The sequence below is a fragment of the Panthera uncia genome, unplaced genomic scaffold (assembly GCF_023721935.1).
Source record: "Panthera uncia isolate 11264 unplaced genomic scaffold, Puncia_PCG_1.0 HiC_scaffold_543, whole genome shotgun sequence".
Classification (NCBI taxonomy): Eukaryota; Metazoa; Chordata; class Mammalia; order Carnivora; family Felidae; genus Panthera; species Panthera uncia.
The window spans coordinates 1-18,187 of NW_026059697.1; the positions used below are offsets into that span (position 1 = coordinate 1).

At 56.2% G+C, this 18,187-nt stretch overlaps 1 protein-coding gene across 1 annotated transcript in view; it reads right to left on the bottom strand.

Moving 5' to 3' along the window:
- Positions 1 to 6: 6 nt before the first annotated feature.
- The window catches only part of LOC125918201 (cGMP-dependent 3',5'-cyclic phosphodiesterase), a 31,437-nt gene continuing 13,256 nt past the window's right edge, over positions 7 to 18,187 (bottom strand). Inside the window, exons 5-29 of the mRNA XM_049624234.1 lie at positions 13,495 to 13,554; positions 12,737 to 12,911; positions 12,507 to 12,559; positions 12,238 to 12,312; positions 12,085 to 12,126; positions 11,464 to 11,532; positions 11,091 to 11,221; positions 8,248 to 8,359; positions 7,731 to 7,770; positions 7,532 to 7,595; positions 7,035 to 7,107; positions 6,707 to 6,884; positions 6,358 to 6,470; positions 5,608 to 5,685; positions 4,614 to 4,736; positions 4,052 to 4,122; positions 3,649 to 3,771; positions 3,207 to 3,294; positions 2,904 to 2,951; positions 1,769 to 1,843; positions 1,531 to 1,630; positions 1,182 to 1,294; positions 746 to 784; positions 501 to 607; positions 7 to 260 (exon numbers count right to left, since the gene is read on the bottom strand). Coding sequence (XP_049480191.1) covers positions 50 to 260; positions 501 to 607; positions 746 to 784; positions 1,182 to 1,294; positions 1,531 to 1,630; positions 1,769 to 1,843; positions 2,904 to 2,951; positions 3,207 to 3,294; positions 3,649 to 3,771; positions 4,052 to 4,122; positions 4,614 to 4,736; positions 5,608 to 5,685; positions 6,358 to 6,470; positions 6,707 to 6,884; positions 7,035 to 7,107; positions 7,532 to 7,595; positions 7,731 to 7,770; positions 8,248 to 8,359; positions 11,091 to 11,221; positions 11,464 to 11,532; positions 12,085 to 12,126; positions 12,238 to 12,312; positions 12,507 to 12,559; positions 12,737 to 12,911; positions 13,495 to 13,554 — 2,361 coding nt within the window. The 3' untranslated portion in view covers positions 7 to 49. The remainder of the gene's footprint in view (positions 261 to 500; positions 608 to 745; positions 785 to 1,181; positions 1,295 to 1,530; positions 1,631 to 1,768; positions 1,844 to 2,903; positions 2,952 to 3,206; positions 3,295 to 3,648; positions 3,772 to 4,051; positions 4,123 to 4,613; positions 4,737 to 5,607; positions 5,686 to 6,357; positions 6,471 to 6,706; positions 6,885 to 7,034; positions 7,108 to 7,531; positions 7,596 to 7,730; positions 7,771 to 8,247; positions 8,360 to 11,090; positions 11,222 to 11,463; positions 11,533 to 12,084; positions 12,127 to 12,237; positions 12,313 to 12,506; positions 12,560 to 12,736; positions 12,912 to 13,494; positions 13,555 to 18,187) is intronic.

An 18,187-nucleotide genomic window follows, 5' to 3' on the forward strand; every position in this document is an offset into this window, starting at 1 on the left:
GGCTGTGAGAGGAGGCCTGGGCAGGGAAGGGTCCTGGGGGGGGGGGGGCTCACTCAGCATCAAGGCTGAAACAGCCATTGACAGGGGCCCCAGTGCCATCCAGCTGAGGCACCTCGTACTCCTCATCCAGGAAGTCCAGCGAGTTGTTGCTCGGGAGGCCGCGGATGGTGAATTTGTGAGACACTTTGGTCCAGTGCTCACGGTTAGAGGCCACACGTTCATATAGCTCTGCAGCCTTGGGGAACAGGTCCTGCAGCAGCCTGGGGGTGCAAACGGACATGGACAGGGTCACAAATCAGACTGTGAGTAGCAAGAAGGATTAGGGCTCTACCACAGGAAGAACTTCCACGAGAGTGTGAGGCATAGGACTGGATGCTCAAGGAGAACATGAAGCGAAGGGCCCGTTTATGGGCCCATAGGAGATAGCACCTGCATCTGCTGTGACTGCCACAGCCAGCCCTGTCCCCCCTACCCCCAGCAGACCCCCTGAGCTCTCTCACTTGTAAATAGGCATCGCGATATGCTCCATAAAGCTGATCTGCAGCTCAGGGATGTAGGCCTTCTCCCGGTCCATCATCTCCATCGGTCTGTTGCCCATGGCTTTCTCCTGCGGGCAGTTGAGTCATCAGGCCTGGTCCCCTCCTCCCTCCATCAGGTACCAGGATGAAGCTAACCCAGCCCCTCCCGGCCCCAGCCCAGGATCCCTCTCCCCACAACCTGACACCAGCAGTCACTCCCCACTTACCAAGTCTCCCTGGGAGAAGAACTCTTTGTAGATCAGCTCCTGAAAGGCCAACACTCTCATCACAACTTGTGTGTGGAATCCGTCCACCTGAGCTCCTCTACAGCCCATTCCCAAACTGGCAAACTGAGGCATCCCTCAGCCCTCCTTCAGGGTCTGTCCGCACCATCCCCAGTTTGACAGGGGGTTGGCCCAGATCGGGAGGAGTGGCTGGGTTCTGGCCCACCTTCCGCCAGCCACTGACTTGCTGTGTGACCCCTGGTGAGTCCATGCCCCTTTCTAATCTCCCCATCTGTCACCCTGAGGTGGTCTAGGTTTCTGTCTCCCCAAAATATAGCCAGGCTGAGCTCAGCACAGAGAGGGTGAGCAAGATGCAGGAGCCACACAGAACTTGGCAGGATGTGCAGCCTGCACCCTCCCAGGGAGGGGCAACACTTACTGCGATCTTCCTCGTAGTCTTCCAGCCCTTGGTCTGGTCAGAGAGGTCACAGGAGGTCATAAGGAGGCAGAGGAGGAGGCTATGGTGTTGCTTGTTCGTTCGGTCATAACCCACTGTTGGGGAGAGCGTGTGGTCAGGGAGAGGAGGCCCCACCCCCTCTCTCTGAGGGCAAGGCCCCAGGGCCCACCTATGTGGTCCATGAAATTCGGCACCCTGGGTGGGAGCCGAAGGGTCGGTGCTGCATCTGCCTGGGTTTGGTGGGTTGATGCTGGAGAGAGTAGGTCTCTCAGCACATCCCCCTCTTGGTGGTCCTTTCCCAACCCCAAGGTCTAGGGTTAAAGACAGGCACCTTCGGCCATCTTCTGGAGGTCCTTGAAGATGCGGAGGTGGTGGGCCAGATCGGTGGCCAAGATGATGTCCCGCATCAGGTCCAGCATACGCTGATAGTCCTGGGCCAGGGTGGGCAGGGGAGCGAGGAGATGTCAGGGCCTCCTGCCAGACGCCCCCACCCACTCCCTCGGCTCCTTCTCCTGCCTCAGGCCAGCTCTGGGCTCCCACTCCCTCACCCCCAACCCTGGCCCCATCACCTTCCGGGAGAAGTGGTCAAAGATGTTGCAACCATGGGTGTTGAGGATGGCGATGGCCTGAGCGAAGTGGTGCCTCTGTGGGGAGAGGAATGATGGGGGCTCAGCTGGGGCCGGGGGCTCAGCTGGGGCCGGGGGCTCTGCTGACCACTGATGCCAAGAGAGGGAGCAGGACCGGTGCAGCCCCAGCCCCCAAGGTGAGCAGAGCAGGCAGAAACGGGGAGTCGGAGGTCCTAGTTCCCTTTCTGGGTTCTGTTTCAGCCCTCTGTGTGACCCCGGGCAAGTCCTCGCAGGCTCTGAGCTTCAGATCCCTCAGCTGTCACATGAAGGGACATGACAAGGCAAGCTCTGAGGACTTCTCAAACCGGAATGATTCTGAAATGATCCATTGGAGTCCTAGACACTAATTCATGCAGCAAACATTTGTTTGCTGACAAAGAAAGGCAGTGATGAGGTGAGGGCAAGGCTCGTGTCTCCAGATGCTGAAGGGCTGTCATTGAGAGAAGGAGCAGGCTGAGCACAGAACGCAGAGGGCAGAAGTGGGGCTGCCACAAGGCCTCGTGGGAGGGAGTGAGCCCCTCATCTCCCAGGGGTATGCAAGCAGGGGCAGTCTCCAGAGGGATGTTGTAGGGGGCAGCAGGGGGCAAGGTGACCTTGTCCCAGGTTTGGCTCCTATTCTGTGCCAGACCCCATGCCAAGTGCAAGGAATTCAGAGAGATCTCAGATTTTGTCCCTGCCCCAAGAGGTTCCCATCCTGGGGTGGGCAGACACAATTCAAACAACCTAAGGCAAAACTGGGTGTGACGGGAGGTGGAGCCATCCCAGGCCTGGTGGAGTGGGGGTAGAACAGGGTGTTCCCAGATATGCCAAGAGAGACATGCTAAATACAAGTTCTCCCTGTGCAAACCTGGGCTCGGGCAGGACCTTCAGGCTGACCCACATCCCCATCCACACCTGCACCCCTCCGAGCCCATCCAGCAAAATGAGCCCGACATGCCCTGGGGTATGGCTACAGCTCTCACAGCCTGTCTGGAGAGCACGGCTTGGGAACAGGAGGAGCTGGGTCATGGTCTAACTATGTAAGTCATCAGCCTTAAGAGGATGATGGGCACAGGGATATTGGGCAGAATGGTGGTACCTCCATGACAGAGCCCTCGGAGCTGTAGAGAGCAGCCAGCACAGATTTCTGGAAAATCCCGGGAAATCTCCATTACTCCTTACATCCAGATGCAAGTGCCTGCCATATTAGGCTAGGCATTGCCCTGTCCTCCCTGCCCTCACCATTCCCCCATCTCAGAGCCCAGGCAAAGCCTTGGAGAGCCTCCTCCCATCTCCAAACCGGCTCCCGGTCCCACGAGCTCCCATCTCTCCTCAGGCTGGAGGAATGAGACTCCCAGATGCCCTGAGGAGGGTGCCCACTCTGAGGAGGGCAGAATCTTACCGAGGCCACCTGGAAGGAATTGTTTGTGCCTCTGTGGTCCAGGTCATGACACATGCAGGAAATAAACAAGGCGAAGATCTCGATGTCCCTGGTTGGGAGGCAGAGGGGAGAGGGAGATCAGGCCCCTTCCACACATCCAGAGGAAGAACAGCTGCATGAGATGTCCAGGAGCCACCAGACAGGAGCCGGGGACACCCGGGTCCCCTTCTGGGAAAGCAGCCCTGGTTTGGAGTTTGACAGGCTCACTGCTCCATGAGTATGGGACATGTGACTGTGAGCAAGTCCCACCTGGAAAATGGGGCAATGTAGCCTTCCTCAGAACCGTTAAGAGGATCGTGGGAGGTGGTGTATGTAAAGTGCCTGTCATCCTTAGGTGCCTCCCCTATCCCAAAGCAGGGGACTGTAACAGCTGCCAGACTTGGGGGTCAGTGCAGACACTCACTCGAGGTAGTTGGTAAGCTCCAGATTCTTGTAGAGCAGGTAGCAGAAGTGGGAGACAGAAAAGGCATGCATCCAGTTGTGGTAGGGGGGATCCCGATAGCCCTTCTTCACCATCAAACAGAACCTGGCGGAGGGGAGAGGGCAGCAGAGGGGCCTCAGGCTCTCCTCTTCCAGCAAGCCCTTCAGGCTGTGCCTTGCCCCATTCCTTCCCTTTACTCATGGTCCCAGTGTCTGTGAATTGCCTCTCACTCACGGATCCTCTCCACTCCCACAGACTGGGCCACTCCTAGTCGTCCACAGAGACCCCTTCCCAGAATGCTGGGGCAATGGATGTGAGAGTAGAGGACAGAGGGAGGCAAAGACCAGGGCTGCCTGCACGTGGAGGGGAGGGCTGGGGCACACACCGGGCCAGAGTTGGGCAGTCAATTTTGTAGTTATTGATGAAATTCATGTCCTGCAGCATGCTCAGGATGGCCTGGAGAGAGTAAAAGGGAGGATTCAGAGGGACTGTCCGTTTCAAAATGGGTCCCCTGCCTTGCCCCTTCTTGAAGCTTCCAAACTTTTGGAATCTTAGAACTTTAGATCTGAACTGGAGAACCATAAAACGGTAGAGACAAGCATTCTCGGATCCATGAACTTTTAGAAACAGGGGACCGAAGAACTCTTGGAACCAAACTCACACAAAATCTTAGAAAGCTAGGGAGGGAGGTGCCAACCCTGAGGCCACGTGCCCCAGGCATTGTGGGTTCTGGAGCAGCCCTTGGCGATCACCCAGTCCAGCCACGAGCCCTGGGCAGGCCCTGTGGCCCACACCGGCAGACCACATGCCCACTCCATCTCTGAGGGAGGCTCTCTAGCCTTTGGTGATGACTCTGTCTTGCCAGGAAGTTCCTATCCACATCTAACTTAAATCTCTGGCTGTACACCCTCCACCTATGCAGTCAAATGGGGGGAGGGCCAGCTCACCATGGAAGTGTCATCCTCGGGCAGAGAGCGAGGGGTATAGGTGAAACTGGCAAAGTTGGAGTCAATGGCAGCCACAGGCTGGATCCCATCATGGAGAAGTTTGGTGTATTCATCATCAGAGACCTAGAGGGGAGCAACCAGAGTATTAGAAGATGGCCTCCACCCCCATCCAGTGTCCTCACCCTCAAAATCCCACAGTGGGAGGGAGCGCCCTGGCCCAGAATGCACCCACGGCAGGGCATGGATACTCCAATCCATGGGGTATCACTGGCAGGAGACCACTGTGGTACAGCCCATCTACTGTGCCTCCTCGCCTGTGACACCCCTCGTCTGTGACAGCCTGTCCTCAGCAAAGACAGAGAAACACCACTTCGGGACACCAGCAAACAATGCCAGCCTTTCATAGACACTAACTTGAGGATTCTTTCTTTCAGGGGTAACATCCCAGAGTCTAACCTTAATCCTTCCTATCACAGCTTTGACCCTATCCACAGAGTCTGGGACCTTTTGGTTTGGACACAGGGAAGAGGAAAATGACCACCACACACTCTAAACTAAAGCCCAGGACAGCTTTTCTGAAACAGGGTCTGGGAATGAGACAGATTATCAGCAGACTATGGAGGCGTGCATGACCACTGAATGTAGGCGAGCTGTGGGAAGGGCCCTGAGTAAGCTTCCTAGCCTTCAGTAATTCTCAAGTTGGGAGTCATCACCGGATATGGGGAACACCTGGCCAAACCAAATTCCTCCCCGGGATGGGTCCTGCTGCCAGCCTTGGAGCTGAACCGGAAACTGCTTGGAAGAGGCTGCCCCAGAGGAGAGCAGGAGGCCAGGCATTGCTTTGAATCTATCTTCTTATCTTCAGGAAAGGGTGATCAGAAAACCCAGGCTGGTCCTGGGCCCCCGAGGAACTGGGAGGCAGGGAAGAAATAGGTGGGCTGCAGGGGACCCTGGGATCCTGAGAAGAAGGACAGAAGCTCCGTGCAGGCCTCACCTTCATGTGGTACATCATCATCTCGTTGGCTAGGTGGCTGCGATACTGGGCCTCATTCACTTTCTTGTATAGGAGGGACTAGGAGAGAGAGGGAAAGGTGGGGCTCAAACTAGGTGGCTATGAAATCTCAGAATGCCCAGGACTGGGACAAAAGGATCATATAGCGCCCCCCCCCCCCGCCCCGTTCCTATCCCATGCTGGCTCTAGTTCAAGCTTTCAAGCTCCAGCCAGAGTAGGGACACCCCTCCGACTTTCACCCATACCTTCCCCCCTTGCCCCTCCTCCCCAGGTCCTCTTAGCATTTGATCCGGCACTTTGCACCCCCTCCTGAGCCTGCCCCAGTCTTCAGTCATGGAGCCTGAGTCCCACAGCAGAGACAGAGATGCAAGGAATGGGTTAGCCTCAGGAACCTAGTGGTTGGATTCCTGGCTCAGAGCCAACTCTGGACAATGAGACCCAACATTTCCCAAAAAGAAGCTGATCAGGGGCTTGGGTTGAGGCTGCTTGGCAAAGAGGGTGGGTATTAATGACAATTGGGGTTTCCCCCTGATCCCAGGAGGCTAACTTGGCAAGATAGGAAATAGTATCCCCAATTTTCAGATGGGAATCTGAGGCTAGAGGTGACCAGCAGGAACTGAAGGCTGCACAGCAACCGAGCAACAGAGCTCAGACTCACAGTGCCCGTCTGGACACAGCCAATGTGAAGGTGAACAGAGGGTCCTGCACGGACCCTGCCCTTTCCCCACTCACATGGGCTATGCTGATGCCACAGTAGATGGAGAAGGCGGTTGCCAAGTCCTCGTCGAACTTGCTGAACCATGGTCCGTTAATCTTGTTCACCAGCTCGGCCACACCGATGACCTCTGGGGGCCGGAGAGGGGCTAGGACCGGCTGCTGGATGTGTCCGGCGGCGTCCGCCCTCCCAGGGTGTCCTCAAGGGACGTCCCAGCCAGGGTAGTCCCGTCCTGTCCTTTCTGCTTCCGGACGCTAAGGCGGTGGGGAAGGGTCGCCGACCCTCCGCTCGGCTCCGCCCCATCCTGCTCAGGCCCCGCCCCCGCCCGAGCCCGCCCCACTTCCCGGAGCTGCCCGGAGCTCGCACCCTGGTTCTCGTTCTTGATGGGGAAGCAGAGGATGTTGCGCGTGCGGAAGCCGGTGCTGTCGTCCACACCACGGTAGAAAAGCGGATGCGCGTACGCGTCCGGGATGTTCAGGATCTGGCCGGTGGTTGCCACGTGGCCCGCAATGCCCTGGTCAGCCGGGATGCGGATCTCGTAGCTCTGCCAGGGCAGTGATGGAGTAGAGAGGAAGTCAGCGGCCGGCCACAGAACGGACCATGGACTGTCCCGCTTCCTCCTCCTTGGGCGCCTTGTGGACTCCCGGCCCCCAGGACTACGGCCACACACTCCCTCCGCGCGCCCGTGCCTCACCTCGTCATCCACCACGCCCCCGTCGAACACCTTGGCCACCAGCTCATTCTGATCCAGCAGGAACACGGAGCAGCTGTGGGGAGACAGCCACGGTCCACAGGACCCTGACAGCCCTCTCCCACCACCCCCACTTCTCACGACTTTAGGCAAAGCCTAGATTTCTGAAGCCTGAAAGGTGCTATCCGTTATGAGAGACCCTCCTGAGGGCTGGCTGACTCCAGACATTAGTTAATCCCAATGATTTTTTTTCTTGTAGTGCCTACTATGTGCCAGGCACTGTGTTAAGAGCTGGGGACCCAGGGCCAACAAAGTGAGCCCTGCCCCTGCTATCATTGAACGTTATTAGTGAGGGTCACAGGCATGAAATAAAGGATCACACAAAACATGATAGGGTCCCGCAAGAAGGCAGTGGAGGGGAAAAAAGAAGCGAAGAAGGAAGGGGATGAGGACCCAGGACTGGGGCCTCTCTCACCTTACCCTAGGGTAGACTGACTTACATCTCAGCATTGCTGAGGTTTCTGGCCTCTGTGATGATCTCCTGGAGCAGGACAGAGACATCATCTGTGGGAGGGAGAAGTATGGAGGGCATTGGTGAGACCAGGCTAGAATGCCGAGGCCAAGCCCTGCCACCTCTCTTCCCCAAAATGCCAGTCCCCGCTCCCACCCACAGCCAGGCATGGAGGCCAGTTCACTCACCCAGGTGAGTGAAGAGGTTCTTTGCCACTTGGAGAAGAGCCTGGAATGGAGGAGATGAAAATCATAGGGGTTCACATTGCAGAGGTCACACCTTCCATCCCCCTGCTTCCAACAGCTCCAGGGTCTTCTCATGCCCCCTTTAGGGCTCTCTGGACAGGCTGGGGACTGGCACAGTCTAGTTATATCATTTGGCTACCAAGTGAAGGAGTGGAAGTATAGCCCCAGTGAAGGTGCACAGTAATCTTGAATCTCAGATGCTCATTCACCACTGCTCTAGCTGCCCAGATGTTGCTGTAGTACCCAAGTTGAACACTAGAGGACGGTCACATACAGTGCCTGCAGCCAGCGGCGCTGTCCTGAGGACCCACCGACATCCCTCTTTAAGAAGCCTCCAGGGCACTAGGTAACCTTCCTGCCATGGGTCCAGAAAGACATGGGCTTTTCCCTTATGGATGATGCTCTGGGGCTGAGAGCTGGGCGACCCCTTCCCCAGAGTGGCTCCTAGAAGGTCACTCACCTGGCACTCACACTTGAGCTTTTGCTCTTTCTGGAAGGCCAGGGTGCTGGTGAGCACCGTGCTAGTGTAGTGGAAGCAGTGCTGGATCACATGCTCATCCTGGTCCGTGAACCTGGGGCAGAGGGCAGAGGTCACTGGAGAGGCAGTGGACAATGGATTTCTCCCTGTTTCTCCTTACTTCCATTTCTCCAGGAAGCCCACTCAGAGACGCAGTAGCTAACCATCACTCCCCTCTACTGGGGCTGTTCCCTGCACAGGCAGCTGGGCCAGCTTCCCCCTCAGACTTGGGGCTCCCTGAGGGGAGGACTCTAATCCTCCTCAGACTATTGTTGATTGAAGCCAGAGCCATGTCTCTATCCTCTGACTTCAGATTTATCCAGACTGAGGCTGGGTCTCTTCTCTCGGACTAGAGACTTGCCCAGGCCAGAGGTGGATACTCTCCTGCTCTTCCCAGGGGCCCTTCTGGCCTCACGAAGTACCCTGTCTTGTCCAGCTCCTGCCACTGTCCTACTCACCCTGAGTCTGCAGGCCCTGATCTGGTGCCTCCATAAATCCTGAGGTGTTTGTGAGGAGGGTAGTGCCCACCTTACTCAGACAGCTAGCTCTCAGCTGAAAAGATAGCCCCAAATCCTTTTTGAGGTTATTCAATCTGGCCACCAAATGACTCATCACTAGGGAGTTTTGTGGGGCCGGATGGACCAAGTTGGGGCAGGACCTGCTCTGGGGAGATGGGTTAGCCTCTCCATGTGGGGGTCTTCGGAGTGAGGGGGAGCAGGGAACACACCTCAAAGATCTTGACCTTCTCTCTGTCCCCAGATTTCCCTGCCTAGGCTTCTTCCCATTTTATGGCTGGTCTCAGTGCTCCTCTGCCAGGATATCCCCCACTCATGCTTGTTGCCCAATGATTTGGGTCTACATCCCCATCCCCACCAGCCTGTGTCTGTCTCCCCACCTTCCCTACCAGCCTGTGTCTGTCTCCCCCTTCCCTACCATGACATTTGAGGCCCCTCAGTCTGGTCCCACTCACCTCTCTCCCCTAATCTATGGGTATCTCTCATACTAAGCCATACTAAGATCCTCCTCATTCTGAGAAAACCTCAGTCTCTTTCACACCTTCACGCTTTTCCCCACACTGTTCTCTCTGCCTAGAATACCGTTCCCACCATCCTCCCTCTTGGCCCTGAAAATAAACTCCAAGTCTTGAAGGCAGGGACCATGACTGTACCACCCAGTGCAGAGCCTGGTACCAGGGAGTTATATGGGAGGTGTTTGCTGAATGTTTTAACTATACTCTACCTCTGCCCTGGCCACCAGCCTCATCACACGCCCAGCTCAAGGGACTCTGGAGTCCCCGTTCTCTGGGCTCCAGGCAGCTTGTCTGCAGTCACTGCTCTGAGCTGAACCCCACCTTGGCTCATGCAATCATTCAGCACTCACTCCCTGAAATATGTGGGACCCAGAGATGGCCACAAAGTTGTCACCAAGGCCCCATCTCATTTCCCTTCTGACACCACCTTTCCTCCAGGTTTAGGGCCATCTCAGAACCCAGTCTCACAGACAGCAGCCCCTAATGAGCCCCTTCCCTCTGTACTCCCCTCCCCAAAGGCCTTTCCGGGGCCACCTGACCAATGCAGGGCTGGATACAGTAGGTGCCCAACTTGTGTTTATTGAATGGTGTAAATGCTCCCACCGCTAGGATACCAACCACAGATGACACAGATCCACATCCTCCCTGCCTCAGTGAGTTCTACTTCATCTCTGTCTTCACTTCCCCAGGCCTGTCCAACTGCCTACAGAGCTCTGTGCTGGTGGGTCCTGCTACTCAGGCCTATGACTTTTATATCTCTGCCCCACCTATGCAGACTCTGTCCCTGTGCTTCTGACATCTCTATAGTCCCAATATCCCGGTCTCCACTTTCTGCAGGACCTCTAGGCCCTCAAACCCAGTCTGCTTGCTTCAGCCCCAGGGGCCAAGCTCTTTGTCAGTATCTCTCTGCATCCCAGAATCAGGACCCACCCCTCACCTGCCTGCTTCTCCCTCCCTATATGATCCAGGCACAAACTGCTAGACCATCTGGACCAACTCTGGCAGCATTCACATACTGAACCTGCACCCAGGATAGACATGGCTAATCAATCACAGCATTGTTTCTCACTAAACTAATATTCATTCTCAACCCACTGTTTCAGGCAGCTACCACCAAGTAATGAGTTGGAGTAGAACACCAAATCTATTTGTGAGACTACTTTTAGACCCCAATCTGACCTCAGTTCTTGCAAAAATGCTTCCCAAGCCTCTTTACCTGACTCTGCCCTGCCCCTCCGTTTCAAATGATTCTTATAGTTGCCCTATCAGTGTCTCTAAAGCCCCTTAGCTTAGCCCAGCCCCCCAGCCTATTCCCTTTAGCCCTTGCCCACAGTGTGATTCATGCTCTGCGGGTCCCAAGGAGTTCACCCATCCCAGAACTTACCACCCCTCCATCAGCCAATTCCCAGCAGAAAAGCCAAAACAGGGTGATGGCAAGTGGGGGAAAGACCAGTACTCTAGCAGGGGATAGCCCAAACTGGGGGAAGTGGGCAGGCAGAAGGGGAACTCATTTGGACCTCAACATGATTTTAAATAAGCCAAAATGGGTGATGGAGAGTCAACAATTACCTGCGCCCCAGCCAGCAGCTGCAAGGGTCTGGCACCTTCACAATCCCATAGTCTCTTGCAGCAACGAACCATTTGACCCACCACTGCTGGGGCAGTATCCCCTGCCTGGTGCCCTTCCCTGTTACCCTAGTAGAGAACCCTGCCCAGTCTTTCAGCTTCTGATCCACTTCACCCCACCAAGACTCACAAGTCTCCTCCGAGCTTGTTGAAGGCGCAGGCCAAGGCCACCACCTGGTCAGTGGCCCGGCTGATGACAGGAACGCAGAGCATCGCCTGCAGCTCACAGCCCAACATGCTTTGCAGCTGTTGTACATCCTCCTGCAAAGGGGGAGGTGTGTCAGGGCAGGGAAGGAGGGAGGGACCATGCTTCCCTCCCCTAGCCCTCCACCACACTCTGCAACAGGCAGTTCTAAGGGACCTCTGTGAGATGGGAAACCCTAGGACATGGGTATGGGTTGGGAGAAGGTCCCTGGGGCTTGTTTCCGCCATTCCCAGGCTGCCTTGTCCCAGAGACCCTGTCCCTTTGCCTCCTCCCCTGGTCCAGCCAGGCCATGGCTTACAGAGGTGAGATCCTTCAGCTGGATAGACTTCTTATCTTCCACCACCTGGCCCAGGCGTCCTGTCGTCAACTGGAGAGTGAAGAGAGGCTGAGCCAGGGCCTAGTTCTAAGGTCAGGTGACCTCAGACTCAACCCCCCTCCCAAGTCTGGAAGTTTCCAGACCTTCCAGACACCTTCTTCAGTAAGTCCAAATGGTGGGTAGAGTCAACACTGGGGGGCGGGGGTGGAGGGTGGGGTGGGGTGAGGGTCTGCTCTTGACTAGAATCCCCTTTGGATGACTTTAGGGTCTTCCCTAATTAGGAATGAGAAAAGCAAACCCCAAGGATTCTCATTGATTTCAAAGATCCTGAGAGAGCCAAATCCAGAAATGTTCCAAGAGAAGTGAACTGGCCCCAAGTAAGCCTTTCTATAGATTGTAAGAGAGCACTCCTAATGGATCCTGTTCATGAAAGATCGTGACCTCTCATAAGATTTCTTAATAGATCCCAAGATCCAGATAATTCCATCAGATTCCAAGAGATTCTAGTAGAGACCCCAGTCTCTCTGGGCAGATCCCTGGAGTGCGTAGCTGGCCTTAACTGCTCCCACAGAATCCAATACAGAGGACGGTTGCAAGACTCACCGGAAAGCTGGTTTCTTCCTCCAGCACTTTATCTCCGATGACCTGAGCGGCAGAGCGGGGGTGGGGGTGGGGGCAGTTAAAGGGTGGGCAAGGCTGTTCCCCTCGGAGACCTGAGTCCCCCCGCCCAGCCCCATAGTGGACCTGGGCCCTCACCTTGCAGGAAAGCTGGAGGTTATCCTCGGACACCAGCAGGAGGCAGCAGCGGGATGCCTGGGTCTCCTGCTGCAGCTGAAATGCAGGGACCGAGAGGGGCTGACGGCGGATCTAGGGCCACCCCCACTCCCCAGCTCTCGCCTCTCTGAGGCTCCTCAGGTAGAAGGAGGAGAGAGGAGGGGCAGGGCGTCGGAATCTGAATTGAGAAGGAGGGCTCACTGGGACCTAGGTCCCTGGAGGATCACAGGGGGAGAGGCACGGGCACTCACGTATTGGAGGACTTTGAGCTGGAGGGACGAGGCATCCAGGTCGTAGAGTTCCCCTGCAGTGGCGACGCGCCGGTCAGAGAGAAGGCTCACAGACTTCCCCAGAGGTGCTCCACCTGCCCACCCAGCCCATGGACCTCCCTTCCAGTTGCCACCTGGCTCCCCAACCCAGACCGCACCCCCTCCAAGAGGCCCCTCCCTTCCAGGTTAGACCCGCTGGGCGGGGTCCTTACCGCACAGCTGCAGGATCTTTTGGTCCTGGTCGGTGTGAGCCACACCGCCCTTCTGGTCTCCCGCCACCCCCGCCGGGGGGTTCGCCACCCCCGCCGGGGGGTTCCGGACTGCTGCCGAGGCGGCGCCAGGCCCCCGGGGCTGCAGAGCCTGCACCCTTCGCAGGGCCACCAGAGCCTGGGACGAGCAGGGCGGTCAGCGAGTCACTCGTCCCACCCTCACCGCACACACCGCGTTGGCACCCTCGCCCTTGCTCAAACCGTTCTCCCTCCCGGCGAGCCCACCACCCCCATCCCGGTCCCAAACAACGCAGCCCTCAGCGCTCCACCCTGCCTGTGGGCTCCCACTGCCCCAGGAGCATCCTTCCGCCCTTGAACAGCTAAGTACTGGGTTGTCTCCCCCGCCTGCCCCCAGGCTCTTACAAGACAGGGCAGGGTCAGATTTCTCAGTGTCTCTAGCACTCACGGGAGTAAAATCCCAGGAAAGAGCCTCATTATCGTGAAGGGCATGGTCTTTCCTAAGTATTGACAAGGTGTTTGTGTTGCCTCATCTCACCGGTACCATAAGCAGGTCAGTGCTATCCTTATCCTCATTTTCAGATGTGAAACTGAGGTTCAGAGAGGTTAAGTGACTTGCTCAAGGTCATACAGCCCAAAGATGCTGCACTGCTTGTCCAGCTCCCTGGCCAGATCATCTCCCCACCGGCTATGATGAGGGCCTTCAGCAGCCCCCATCCTACCTCAGCCCTACCCTCACTCACATGCTTCTCCACGGCTTGCAGGCTCCACTCTTCACTGTCACTCAGCTGGCCACAGTGCACCTGGAGGAATATGAGAGGGGGACCAGCTGTGACCTCCCCTAGCCTCCTGTCTCTGCCAGAGTGCCCTCCTCATGCCCAGCACACGCTTGTCCCCACCAACACATACACACTCCAGTCTGTGGGCCTCAATGAGAAGCCCATCCTTCTGACCAAGCAGATAGCTCCTCCTTCCTCCAGGAAGCCTTCTGGGGCTAACCCAAAGAAATAGAACTTTTCTGATCTCTGCCTTTTCAGTCACTGTCCCATCAACAACACAGTCCAGGTGTTTAGTGAGGAAGGGGGTTACCTTGGACCCTCTTCCATCTCTCAGCCCATAGAAACCTTAAGCCCTGATTATGGAATCAGTGGTATTAGTCTCAGCCTCCAGCTCCACCTTTTCTGAGTTGGGGTTTGAGCCACCCCAAAGTCTGAAGTAAGGGAAGAGGTTCAACATTTAGGATGCACCTGCTGTGCCTAAAGAACTTGAGAGGAAGATGGGTGAATGAATGAAAGGAGAAAGAAAGTGCTTGCCTTCCATGTGATTCTCTCACTAGCCCACAAGGCAAGCTTCTACCCTGCATATAAAGCAAGGCCCAGAAAGGTGGAATTGCCTTGGCCAAGGTTACACGGCAGGAAGTGGCAGAGTTGGGACAGCACCACCTACTCCCTCCCCTCCTCTGCCTATACCTTCCCCTCTTTGGATCCACTCTCACCCCTCCCATCCCCCAACCTCCACCAGCCTGTCCCTCTCCAACTTCCCTGTGTCAGTCACCAGGAATATCCTCAGCCCATCTTATCTCTGTGAAGGCCCTTCCCGCCACCCCTGTTTGGGCAGTTTGTAAGAAAAATGAGAGACAGAGACAGAGAGACAATGAGAGAGAGAGAGAGTGAGAGAGAGAGAGAGAGAGAGAGAGAGGTGGTAGTCTGGGGCCCCACTGCAGGCCCTGCCAGCCAGGCTCCCCACCTTGTCACCAGCTTCCTGTGCTGACTCAGGGCAGCTCACCACCTGCAGGGCTCCCCACAGTGCCTGCATGGGGTCCCTCCTTCATCCTCAGCTCCCCACTCGGCAGCCCCTGCCCGCCTTGCCTCTGCTCTAGGTACCCTGCCTGGAGCAGATGGAGAGGAGGAGCCCAGCAGGTTCTCAGAAAGCTCACAGTCTGGCGGGGCGGGGTGGAGTGGGGGATACAATTGGAGGGGTGCAGAACCTCATACCTGAGGAAGTAGGAGAGGGCAGACTGTGTGGGTGAGAACCGAAGGCTTGTGGGAACTCAGAGGGGGAGAGCATCTGGGAGGCTTCCAGAACTGGCACTGAAGTATGAGGAGGAAATGGGGGGCCTGAAGAGGGGGGACACTGCAGGCAGGGGCTGTCCTGGCAGTCCTGGCTGGTAGGTGGGCTGGGGATATGAGGACCAGGGCCGGGGTGGGGTCCATGGTGCTGCAGGGGGAAGAGTCTTGAATGCAAGCCTAAGGAATTGGACTTTAGCTTAATTGTACTGGGGACCCATGGGGCAGACTTTAGCATCTGTGGACCAAAAATGGTATTGAAGGCTAAGCTCTGGATGAAGTGCCATCTATGACTCCCATAGGACAGGGAGTTGAAAGAGACTGAGGGCATGATTCATTTGTGTATGCTTACATAAACATGTTGGTATTTTACTGTGCTATCCTTTTTGTCCTTCTGCCTTGACCCATTTCTCAGGAAAAGGGAAGACTGGGACCTCCCCCCCCCCCCCCACCGCAGGGCTGTGGGCACAACTAGTTCCTGGGTTGGCAATACAGCCTGGTGCCAATCAATACAGAGCTGGTAGACTGAAGGAGAGCTTCAGGAGGGCTGGAGAAAAGGAAGGAATCGCAGAGCCCACCCCCACCCACTGGACCCCACCCACCCAGCACACGCTCCTGGGCTGCCTCAGCCCATCCCCACCCAGCATGTGCACAAGCCCACATACACAGTCTCATGAAAACCCTCCGCACTGCCCATACACTCGCTTTGCCATGGAGATACTCAGGCGTGTGTGCACACATGCGCACACAGAGTACAGTCCCAGACTCAAAGACATCCGCACACGCACACTCACAGCATCTACACCATCCATACATGCACATGCGCACCTGTACACAGGATACTTGGGTCCACACACCCAAGAGCCACGCACACACTTCTGGCCCCCCACTTGCAAACACACAATCACCAACATCCACACGTGGCTTTTTGCTCACCAACAGGAACACACACTTGCAAACTACTCTTTCTTGTTAGTTAGGGAATGTGTCTGGGGTCCAGTGGAACACTCAGGAGTGGGCACTGGGGCTGTGGAGAGGGTTGAGAGCCCAGCACAGCCCCTATAACCCTCACCCACACGAAGTTCAACATGGCTAATTGCACGAACACCTCATCCTCACGTAAGGAGCTGGTGTGACTGGCACAGCTGAAGAGAAGAATGGGCATAAATCACACATCAAATGCTAGAGACCAAGGGCTGCCCACTCCTGGGACTTATTATCCCAGAACTGAAAAATAGAGCTAAAGACTCTTTCCACACGAAGAATCTGCAATCAAAGCACCTTGAACTACAGGGTGCAGAGGCCCAGGACTCAGCCAGGCAGCCGGCACCTGGCTGGCATATTCCTCAGAGAGCCCTCCATTGACCGTTTCTCCATCAGGCTCCAATATTGCAGGGCTCCCTGTTTCCTTGCTAGCATTCGCCATCATTTCTAATTCTATCCTTATTTCGCTCACTTGTTTGAGGTCTGTCTCCCAACCCCTCCAGACTGTACGGTCTGTGAAAGCAGGGGTCAGTCACTGCTGTTTGCAGCACCTATAGCACACAATGCCTGGCGGTGCTCAAGAAATATGTCTTCCAGGGGCGCCTGGGTGGCTCAGTCGGTTAAGCGTCCGACTTCGGCTCAGGTCACGATCTCGCGGTCCGGTCCGTGAGTTCGAGCCCCGCATCAGGCTCTGGGCTGATGGCTCAGAGCCTGGAGCCTGCTTCCGATTCTGTGTCTCCCTCTCTCTCTGCCCCTCCCCCGTTCAGGCTCTGTCTCTCTCTGTCTCAAAAATAATAAAATAAACATTAAAAAAAATTAAAAAAAAAAAAGAAATATGTCTTCCATTGATGGATGCATGGATGGGTGGATGGAAGGACAGCTGGAAGGACGGGTAAATGGATACCAAGAGCAAACAAAGACTCCTAGAGGGGAATGGGGCTTGTGGAGGAAGTAGCTGGTGAGTCAGCCCTCCCAAAATATCTGCCTTGTGGCACTCCTTTTACCCTTTGTACCCTCTGCCCTGAGGATCTGGTAGCAGTTAGGAGGGCTGTGGCTGCCTGGGCTGCCTCTCGAAGGACGTGAGATCCACATCAGATGTGTATGTGTCGGGGAGAGGGGTGTCCTGGGGAAGTTCATTTCTACCTGAGTTGGAAGGCACAGGCTTGGAGTAGAGGTGGACTGTGAATAATCTAAACACCTGTCAAGAGCTCCTAAAAAAACCACAAACTCTTCACTGCCCAGGGTATTTGAGGAGGTGGGCAGACAGTTGTCAGGAACTCCTCCTAACAGCCAAAGCCCCAGGTAACATCTTGCTCAACAGCACACACTCCACACCTCAGCCTCACCTGGATCGAGCTCTTTTTCCAACCACCCTGCTCCCCACCCTGCCTCGGCTCATGCTGTTCCCTCCTCTTAGGATACCCTTTCTAGTCTTCTCTGCCTGTCAACCTCCCCCCTACTCCCCAAAGCCCCACTCAAATGCTGCCTCCACCACGAGGCACCCCTTGTTGCCCCAGCCTCTACCCCTGGAGCACCTGCTGGCAGCATTTATTCCATTTGGCCAGTTGTAGCCTGAGGCTGTACCTGCCTTCCCCCAGACTGAGCTTCTAGAAGGCAGAAATGGGTCTCACTCCTCTTTCTGCCACCCTCCCTACACCCAGCTGGGATACCTAGAGCAGGGTTTTTGCTAGGGTGAATTAAATTTAATGTGGCCCCTCTGCCTCCCCAGCACACAACACACACATACACACTGGCCTTCCCCTTCCCCCCCCCCCCAGGAGAAAGCAGAAGCCTGGACTCCCAGCTCAACCTGAGCCAAGGTGAGCAGTGGTCATGGCAGCCATCCTCCTGCCCGTAAGATGAGCAAACTCCAAATGTCCTCCTCTTGCTGGAGTTGCTGCCCTTCTGACCCAGCCCCTCCATAGGAGATCCTTCTCAGGGACCCCCAGACTCTTCTCCCTCCACAGAAGTGGGGAACGAATTACCACCACCTCCCGCTGCCCACCTCTGCACATTGCCCCTGGCCCTGGTCCTCTTCCAAGCCACCAGCTCTGGCACAGATTGGGACCAAAAGAGGGAGGGAAGCGGTGCTGAGAACTCTGTGCCAACAGCAGATCCATCCCCTGCGGGAACAGAAGCTGGGGGTGGGGGAGCAGCTTGCCGGAGAAACCGAGGGGCCGGCAGCTTCCTCAGTCAGGCAGATGGGGCTTCTAGGAGACCAAGCCAAGCACTCCTTCCTTCCTCTCCTCTCCTGACCCCACCGCGGCCGCCCCCCCACTCCCACCGCCCTCCCCCGCCAGTAGCTCAGGAAAGGTCAGGCGCCTCAGAAACCTTTAATTCCGTTTTAATGAGCTCTGGAGGAGTCCCACGGGCTCAGGATGACCCA